The sequence below is a fragment of the Ictidomys tridecemlineatus genome, chromosome 4, assembly GCF_052094955.1.
Source record: "Ictidomys tridecemlineatus isolate mIctTri1 chromosome 4, mIctTri1.hap1, whole genome shotgun sequence".
Lineage (NCBI taxonomy): Eukaryota > Metazoa > Chordata > Mammalia > Rodentia > Sciuridae > Ictidomys > Ictidomys tridecemlineatus.
The window spans coordinates 108,066,583-108,076,979 of record NC_135480.1 but is presented as its reverse complement, the minus strand read 5'-3'; the positions used below and the strand labels follow the sequence as shown (position 1 = coordinate 108,076,979).

The 10,397-nt window shown below is 39.7% G+C and overlaps 1 protein-coding gene across 2 annotated transcripts in view; it reads left to right on the top strand.

Annotated features, from left to right (window-relative positions):
* The window catches only part of Siae (sialic acid acetylesterase), a 34,587-nt gene continuing 24,190 nt past the window's right edge, over window positions 1–10,397 (top strand). For both annotated transcript variants that reach the window (XM_040285441.2, XM_005339522.5), the window contains exons 1-2: window positions 1–153; window positions 3,831–3,992. In XM_040285441.2, the coding sequence (XP_040141375.1) occupies window positions 87–153; window positions 3,831–3,992 (229 nt within the window). In that variant the 5' untranslated portion in view covers window positions 1–86. The remainder of the gene's footprint in view (window positions 154–3,830; window positions 3,993–10,397) is intronic.

Here is a 10,397-nt window from a genome sequence, read left to right as displayed (position 1 = left end):
AGCCCCGCCCCGCCCCTGTCCCCGCCCCACCCCCCGCTGTGGTGCACTTCCCAAGTCCAGCGGGTTGCCAACAGACCGTCGGAAGCATGGTGGCCCCAGGGTCTGCACTCCGGCTGGTTCTGCCATTAATCCTTTTGGCCGACAGAAGTGCAGGTGAGGCGGCCCGGCTCGTTCGGACCCCTCAGGGGCCTCAGGCTCCGAGGTCCGGATCCTCTTCGGGATCCCGATCCGCGCCGGCCTTCTAGGTCTGGGACCCAGCCCATGGCCTGGGGCGGTTTTCTGCGACCCTGGCTGGCTTGCGGATGTTTGCTGCGCCGGAGACCAAGCCCTTTCGCTTTCTCCGCTCCCACCCGCTGTCCTTAACTTGTGTGGAGGAGGGGAAAGAGTTAGGTTTATCAGAGTGAGGAAGCTCAAATGTGCCCAGACGGAGGCCCTCAGGGGAGCTAGGAGGAAAGGGGGCGAAGCTAGTTAAAAACTATTGGGAAACAGGTGACTGAGTCATCCAAAACATTTCAGCAGCTTCCCCCTCAGTGGTGCCTTTGGGGAGGCTGTGCATCAGCCTGGGTTCCTTGGGGGAATTAAATTTTACTCGTTTAAGTGGTTATTAGGGCTAAGAAATACAACCCCCTCACTAGCTCAGAATAATTTAAGGCTCAGCTTTGATTTCTGGTGCAGCTTAGAAATATGGATGGTGGTTGATACGTGTTGGGAAGGGGAGTAATTCAAATTGGCCACTGTGCAGGTCAGAGCCTGCTGTTTGAATACCCTGGGCTGAACCCTGGGTCACAGCATGGAGATACCAGAAAAGGGGGCTCTGTCTGCTAATACAAAGTAAAGTGATAGTGCTGAATTATTTTTCCTTCTTCAGACCACTCAAAGACCGAGTCCCAGAGATCTCTGTTGAGTCCCAGAGATCTCTGTTAAATATAAGTTGAGATGAGAGAATGATATGACTGCTGCTCTACTGAAGCACCTTCAAAATACCCACATTCACACAGGCAGCATAGTGAATAGTTTTTAGAGTTCAATAAGATTAGCAAACAGTTCTTAAGATTTCAACAGTGTTTTGTTAAGCATATAGAAAAACGGAGTGACAAGTACCTATTTTATTAACCTTTCACAATTAGTAGCACTCTGCTTGTCATTCCCTGACTCATCACCACTCAGTGACCATTGGGAACCATCATACAATTTGAGCAGAAGGTAAAGAGAATAGAGCCATTATTTTATTAATTTTTCTGTTAAGGGTTATCTTTAATATCAGTATCAACTCCTTTGGGTCATATCATTATATAACCTTCACTAATAAGGACTATATTTTTCATTCATTCATTCATGTTCTAAATTTCCCATCTTTCTTACTTGCTTTCATATCCTGAGGTCTTTCCTTTAAACCACTCAACCCCCTTTGCCAGTGTTTATCATGTGATATTTGAGGTGTAACAATGAAGTGACCCATGAACTCACCACCCAATTTGAGAACTAAAATACTGAGTTTTATTGAGCCAGTGTTTTCCTCCACATTGCATCTGCCAGGTCCCCCATGAGAGGTAATCACTATCCTAATTTTGTTAGTCTACTTGTAATGATGGTCTGTCTGTTCCCTGAAGCACTCATTCCTTTTTTTTTTTTCAATTCTACTCCCAAATAAAGGGAGAAATTAAAGAAAAAAAAAACAAATGTTAAATGTGTATTGTGTTTGACTCAAAAGCAATTGCCAGTCTTGTTCTCTCAATCTTCCTTAGTCCACTGCTCAATTCCTTGGTCTTCATGTTCCACTGTCTAATCAGGTTGGAATTTAAACCTTATAAGCACAGGGAATTTGGTTTTTCCATGATGAACCATCATTACCTGACAGTGGCAGAATAATAATAACTTTGGACTCAGGTAACTCAGTTTCTAATAGTCCTCTCATAAACTACCTTGTGATTTAAGTCCATTGTCAAAGTTTAATATTTAGTGTCTTTAGCATTGTGCTTGCCACAGTAAGCTCCCTACTAGAATGTCAGCTGCTTGCTGATAAGGATTTTTATCTATTGTTTTCTTTACTGTTCTATCCCTGATACTTAAAATGGTGCCTGGCACATGGTAAGCATCAATCAATAAGTATTGTTGAATTAACAAATATGCAAAAGTTATTTTAAAAATTGCTTAATTTATTTAGGTCTTAGTCTCTTGGTCAGTACCTTTTGATCAGTAACAAACATGATTCTAAGAGGCTTTCACCTCTAAAATTCTTTAGCTCAGCATAATATAGCCATGAACAAAGATATTCATAATATAGCCATGAACAAAGATATTGGCCAACACAGACTGCCTTGAAAAGGTACTTCCCCAGTCTATGGGCTATTGGCTGCACATTCAGATATGCAAATAGCAGCTAGTTTTCTTCACTCCATTCCTCCACTCCTACCCTCTCTCTACTTAGCTCTTATTTATGCTTTTGATTTTTGGTTTTTGTTCCATGTGAAGTACCTACTCAAGACAGGGCCCTCCCACACTTGTGCCTCCCCCTTCCCTCAGCAGGCTGCCAACCTGCTTATGCAATTCTGGGGTGTTGTGGTCTCTTAGAGTGTTTTGTTCATGGCTGCTGTTATTTGCAGCCTGTTAGGCCTTCTGGGTGATCTCTGATTGTCACTGTAGGTATCATGATCAAACTAGCTCATGAGGGTAGGGGTGAGGTACATGAGCACTAGCTAAGGACTTTTAGGGACTGGGCTTCCAAGAGCAGTATAGGCCACCAAGTTTGTGTAGGAGACCCATTAGCTGTACTGCTGTTAAGTGTAGCCTAAGGGGCCTGTCATCATTTATAGCTTCCAGGGAGGAAAATGTCAGCTTTGTTAATTCTGATTCTTTCTCTGCCTATTATTTTTGGTTAAAACCCTTAAACTTAATTTTGTAAATTATTTTAGGGACTTTTTTTTGGTCCGTTTTGTTCAGACAAGTTGGGGCATAAGTTTTATTATTTTCCATGCTAAAATTTTGATGAGGAACTCAATGAGATCATTTGGATTTTATTAAAAAAATACTTCGATATAGGCTGGAAGTTAAAAATAGGAGTGATCTTGTTAAAGTGAATTCTTATTCAGTCTTGTTATCGACTGTAGAATAGAATCCAGTTTCAATTGTGCTTTCTCTTTTCTTTTTGTAGAATTAAGGTTGTGAAATAGGCAAAATTGTAACAAAAGACCTTTCTTTAGACACTTTGACCTTTTGTCTCTTACTGACCATATTTTTGTGTCTTGATTTATCTGAATTTACCTGAGAAAGAAGCAGACTTTTCAAAAATATTCATAAATGCAGTACTGGGGGTGGTCAAAAAACCATAATAAGGGGGATTTATTTGACGGAAATTAACATTGGTTAGAGATAAAGGGTGGGGGATATTAGAGAAGCTGTGATGGAGACAGGATGGCTTCTTTATTCCCAGCTACTGTGGATAGGTGTAGTAATGGAAAGTCAGGGAAGGAAATGGTTTCGTTTTCTTATAAACACCATTTGTGGTGTGCATGAAAGGAACATTTTAGGGATTTGTGGGGAGAAGTATTAGGGCCTAGTCTGAGAGCAAAGGAAGATCAAGAACTCTGAAGGGGGAGAGAAGGAAAAGAGGCACTGGTTTCCTTAGAGGTCATATTGTACTATGATATATATTGTTTGGAACTGTTCTTGTTATATTGCTTACTTAATTAGGAGGAATAAGATCTAGTTTTAAAAGATTAAAAGGTTTGAATGTACTTGAATTCCTTGGTATAGACTGTATTTTTCTATTTCATTTGATCCAGTTGGTGCTGAAACTCCCTGATAATGTACCAGTTTGCTGAATTTTTTAGGTGTTGGTTTTCGCTTTGCTTCGTACATCGATAATTACATGGTGCTGCAGAAGGAGCCTGCAGGAGCAGTGATCTGGGGCTTTGGTATACCTGGAGCCATAGTGACAGTGACCTTGTACCAAGGTCAAGAAATCAATATGAAGAAAGTGACCCATGTGAAAGGTAAGGCAGCCCATCCTCTGTTCAGCTTTTGTCTTCTTCTGCCACCTGCTGGATTATCTGAAAATGAATGCTTATGCTCCAGCCCAGGTCATCCATCCATCCATCCATCCATCCTTTCATCAGTGTTATTTGAGTACTTACTAAATGGCAGAAACCTAGAATACAGAGAAAAATAAGGCTCAAAGTCCCTGATATTACAGAGCTCGTGGAACAATACAAATTGATAGCAAATCATATAGTGCTGTGATGAATGTTTTGATGAAGATATAGGGCTGTCATGGAATATAGAAGAGAAACATTTAACTATGGCACTATAGAGGTATGGTTAAGAAGCTTGGCTCTGGAATTCCTGTCTGGGATTGGGTCTGACTCTTGTCATTTAATGACTTTATAGTCCTCAGACATGCTATTAAAAATCTGTGTCATAGTTTCTATGTGAAATGGAGATAGTCATAATACTTATTGGATTATTTTAAGGATGAAATGAATTAACACATGTACCAGATACTGTGCTGAGTACTGGTGATATAGTGATGAGCAAAAAAGATATGCCTTCTCCCTTAATGAAGTGCCTCCTGCCCAATGTATTTAGGGGAGGAGACAGGAAAAGAATGTGTGATAAGTGCCACAATGAGGAAGGACATAATGTATGGAAATGCTTAGGGAGGTAGGGATAAAGAACTTGTTATGAGGCTGGTCTTGAAAGATGAGTAGGGCAGACCAGAGAGAGGGAGCAGCTGGGGCAAAGGCATGGAGGTATGAGTGGAGGTGAGTCACTGAAGAAGTGCCAGGCAGGTGGGTAAGTGAGAGGTGGAGGATAAGAGGAGCTGAGATTGGGAAGGTGAGGTGGGGAGGTAGGGAGGCTTGTTTGTCTTTGCTAATTAGTAGATTCTCTACTTTGGATCAATTGATTTTAAGCGCAAAATAACCTGATCAAATTGGTATTTTAGAAAGATCCCTTTGGCAATACTGTGGAAGGTGGATTGGCTATCAAATAATGCTCCAGTTGCTTCAATTCAAGCATTGGTGGGACTTGTTAGCATGTTATTATGTTATCCAGCCAATACAAAATGAGGGCTTGACCCAAAAGAGTAACAATGAGGATTGATGGTCAAAAAGATGAGAATTAGCAGCTTTCATGAGCAGGGAGATATTATAAAGGGGTCTCTTTCTAGAAGAGATACGAGATATAAAAGACAGTATGGATGAGGCAAAGCTAGAAGTTCCTGGATGCAGGATGGTGTGCTCAGGGCTGGGTCTTACCAGCTTTAGAATGTGGAAGTGACATTGAGGTAGGTAAGACACTACTGGGGAAGGGGGTGTTGGAGTTAACATATGAATTGGTGGTTTGAGCAATTAAAATAGACATGTGACAGGGAAGCTGGTGGAAACTTTCCTGGCCTCTATAAACAAGGATGGCCTTGTTAGTTTTATCAGTTATCAGAACTGATGATCTAATCTAGAGTATTCCAGACCCAGTGCTGTTGTCTTCATATTCCAGAAAATTTTCATTCAGCACACATTTGAAAATGCATACCAGGCATAGATGCAAGGTAAGAACTTCTAGCAGTTTTTAAAGATGTTTTAAGGTAAAACTGTTGTTGGGTGAAACTAAGAGACCTGAAAGGGAAACTTCAGCTGATTGAGACATGGTTGTCTCTTGAGCTAAACGCTACTGGTAACACAGGATATGCTGAAAATGAAGAATTCCAGAACTAGTGCTTTCTGTTTGTGCTGTGTTCCTCTTAGAAATGAGCAGCATTGTGTGCAAATAGTGGCCCTCTCAGTAAATGACATTGATTTTGGTTTAAAAATAAGATATGGGATTTCTTTGGTACTAATAATGTTACCAGTAAATAGGAGACAGAGACTACATAAAACTGTAGAGACAGATATACAGAATACATTATATTATATAGCACTTTAGTTTTAAAGATTGTTCTTCTGTGTTATTTTTAGAGGTTTTACTCCCTTCATGCCTGTTTCAGGACTAATATCTGAGGTGGGCACAGATAAAGCTGGCGGGTAGGTGGTGATGGGAAGGCATCAAATGTAATCATTCAGAGATGAACTTCCTTTTTTCTTTACAGTGATTGCAAACCTGCTAATTTATCTTAATTTCAATTCTATAATCATCTATTAAGGGCGTAGTGCATATAAAACACTGTCATAGAAACCACAGGAAAATACAAAGAAGGATGCAAACAGTGCCCATCCCTCTGAAGCTCATTCTCTCATGTTTTCCTTTCATATTTTAATGATTTAGGCTCAAATACTGCTCCAGTTGCTTCACTGTAAAGTGATATATATATATTTTTGGAGTTAAAATAACCAGCAGTACTTAAGGGAATCAAGTGATTCATGGACTCTTGATGATAATTTCACAGGAAAAGGGGTTGGTAATATTGGTGGTGATAGTGGCAGATCAATTTATCAGCATTCCCACATTTACTTGTAGAGAATAAAGGTATTTTAATTTATAGATGTCAGAAAACCTACTTCAATAGGCATCTTGCTCTTTTCTGCCCATGAAGCAAAATGCATAAAGTGTTATTTGGAATAAGGAAGGCAGACATGAAAGAAGATTTATAGTGCAGACAAAAAAACTGCTCAAAAGAGACACTACAGGGGATATTAAACAGCTAGATTCTATTTAAAAAAACTATTTTTTTAAACTATGGATTGAACTCAGGGACACTCAACCACTGAGCCACATCCCAACCCTATTTTTTGTATTTTATTTAGAGACAGGGTCTCACTGAGTTGCTTAGTGCACCTTGCTTTTGCTGAGGCTGGCTTTGAACTCACAATCCTCCTGCCTCAGCCTCTTGAGCCACTGGGATTTTAGAAAGTGGCATGCGCCACTGTGCCTGGCTTTTATTTAAAATTTTGATGAGGACTCTGGGATTTTCTGTCAGACTACTTCAATTTCCCACTTGGTCTGCCCCTTAAATTTTACCTGTCCTTATTACCTGCTATTCCTTAGGGACCCAGAACAAAGTGGAGTTTTAACAACGTATAGGTTTTTGTCCAGCACACTGACACTTAAGCATTGGGACAATAAAAACCTAAAGGATGATCCAAATATGGTCACTTACTGGGTCTGTTCAAATCATGTTGTCAAGTAATGCAGACACAAGGAATAAAGCCAGGGAGAATAGGTATATCATTCACTTTAACAACATAGCAAGGTGTGTGTGTGTGTGTGTGTGTGTGTGTGTGTGTGTGTGTGTATGCAGGTGATAAAATGAGGGTGTTTCTGTATTTGTCATCACGATTAAGGAAAACAGATTAATTTTGTCTTAGAAAAACACACAAAAAAGCCAACACCCTTCCCCACTCCTGCTTGCAGTGGTGACATGCATACTAAATTTTTTATATTGCATAATAAATTACCACAAACTTAGGTGCTTAAAATAATACACCTTCACTATCTCTCAATCTCTGTATATCTATGATCTGGCCATGGTCTAACTATGTTTTCAGCTCAGGTTTCACTAGGCTGAAGTCAAGACCAGGCTGTGTTCTCAGCTGGAGGGGTGACTATTGAGTGATCCAGGTCCAAGCTCCTCTAGGTTTTTGGCAGAATTAATTTCTTGAGGGGCAGACTTCATGGCAGCATCCTTGTTGCTTCAAATCTCTGACCTCTGAACCCTTTAATAATGGCTTTGGTGAGTCAGGCCTACCCAGGACAATTTCCCCTTTTATTCATTGAAAATCAACTGATTAGGGACTTTAATCACATCTGTAAAATCCCTTCACCTTTTCTATATAACAATCACAATAGTGACATCTCATCTTTGCTGTTTTCTGTTGATTGAAAGTAAATCACAGGCTCTCTTTTCTCTTGAAGGGAGGGGATGATATAATAAGTCTGTGACTTTGGAGGTCACCCTAAGGGGTGTCTGCCATGGCATGTGTAGTCTAAGTAACTTGCATGAGCAGTTTTATTGAAAGAAAAGTATTTAAATTTGGCTTATTTTGTATTCATATTTGGTTGTATTGGATTTGAAATTCAGGTTGTAGAGTAAATGTAGGTAAATAAGGGATGGTTTAGGCAGTAAACCACTTTCACCTTCAAGCCACTTCCAAAAACCACTGACACACTTTTCAGTTGGTGAAGATCCAGGGTTCCATGAGGAACAGTGAATAGGGCTGCTTCTTTCAGCTCTAGGTTTTTCTCTCTTGGGAAGGCAAAGGTCATGGATAATTTTTCCTTTTCTCTTTCTTGGCTTCTAAGATTTTGGCACAATAACCTTCAAAACAACATCTGATGTGAATAGCAAAAAGAAAAAGCAAGAAAGCACTTTTATGACTAATCATGTCTCTGGGCAAATTATGATCATTTTTTCCCTTTGATTGTTTGCTCTTCTCATTTTGAAGTTGCAATTAATTGGAGAAATGGAGAGAAAGTGCAGATTACATAGTTCTTTACTTATGTCTTTAGCTGGAATATGAAGAGCAACTATAAGAAACAGGCCACCAAATATGCTGTTATGCATGAAGCATAAAGCCCTAGTCAAATTGCTTGGCTTTCTCATCAGTGTAACCTGGGACTGGGGTTTATTTTCTGACATTTACTTGATGGAGTGCCAGGCTCATGGTAAGCACTCTTAAGTAGCTATATAATGAAGAAAGGAAATTAGTCTTCCTAGATGGTAGAAGAAAAAATGCAAAGGAATAGAAATTTAAGTGCAACAAAAATGAGAATTTATAGATATCTGGGCCAGGATTGGTAAATTCACCTAAACCAGTGATTTTTCTGGTTTAGGTGAATTATACATTTAATATGTTGGAGTCTGGCTATTGGTGAGAGAAAAACAAGATAGCAAGTTTTCAGAAGTTGTGGTAAGGGTAGTTTTAGGATCCTGAAGGAGGAACTAAAGCTCAAAAAGCTTATCAGGATCAGCAGAAAACCAGCTGGATGGTGAACTTGGCATTTGGTAATGGTGAGCCCTTTGTGGTCAGTGGATCAATTTTATTATTTGTACTCAACCTGGTGGGCTTGATGGTGAGTGCAGCTTCTAAAACCTCTTAACTGGACTTTACTGGCCTACAGTAAGTTCCTCTTTAACCAAACTGAACTGAACTGACAATCCAAGGACCAGCCAGCTCTCCTCGTGAAACATGGTGGCTTTTGAACAGAAGGAAATTCTTTGGGGTCTTTGAAGAAGTCAAAAGCAGATTTCTCTGGGCTCAAGTCTTAATGCCAGTTTCCCCTCAGGCTCTAGCCCAACATGAAACCTACCCTCCAGCTATATTAGGTTGATGTTGCCATGTTTTACTCAAATTGTTCATACTCCCACTCCCTTACGGTCTTTTTATACTTGGGCAGTAAAATTTTTCAGAAGTTGGTGTAAGGGTAGTTTTCTTCACCTGCCATGTGGCCTGCATTGAGGTTAAGGATAAGTCTCTAATTAATAGCAGTGATTAGGAATATGTTGTATAGTAGTGGAAGGCTACAAAATAGTCCTATCCTGGGTTTTCTGGGGGTTTGCCACATCACCTTATATGAGTAATGTTGGTGGCAGAAGGACAGAGCTTTAGTGAGATATGTCAGTATAGGAAGCCTGGAAAGACCTTGGCAAGATTATTAGGACAGATTGGAGCGTCTGCCTGCTCAGAAGTGTAAGCCATACGGAGCATATCACACCTGTGCGACACAATCTGTACTAGCTGCCCACTGTTTCCAAAACAGTGATTTTTCTGCTTTAGGTGAATTATACATTTAATATGTTGGTGTCTGGCTATTGGTGAGAGAAAAACAATTGTGAACATTTGGTCCTGGGCTTAATTGACCTCCTAGAGATGGGAGTTGCAAGCTTAGTGAATTATGCTTTCCAGAGGAGCAAACATGCACCCTTTCACTGATACCTTGGGGTTTTTTGGACATTTCCTCCAGGAAAATAATCCTTTACGGTTTAGACTTTTACTTATCTCCTTATATATATGTATGTGAGATTCTCGTGTTTCTGTGTAGTTCTTGCTGATTAGAAAGAACCACACAGTATGTGGCAAATAGGAGGCACTTGGAATGGTATTTTTATAATTATTATTTCTCATGGGTTGGGTACAATAACTTCAGAATGCTTTTTCCAGTTTTTACCATTCTTTTCCTTCACATTAACATTGATTGAATGGGTATTATAAATTAGTTCATATTCTTTGAAAAAAATTTTATTTTAAATTGTTCATTTCTCTATTTTTCTACTCTTATTTCTTCAACTTTGCTTATTGTTTCATTCTTTTAGGAATAATTTTGTTATTTTGAAGGTATTTTCCTAAATTCCTGAGTATGATGTTGGCAGTGGTGACCCCTGCAGTGTGTTTGAGAAGTTAGGAAGATGGTGGTGGTGGTGGGGGTGTTTCTAAGGAAAAAGCTATGAATGTCTGAAATAGGGTTTT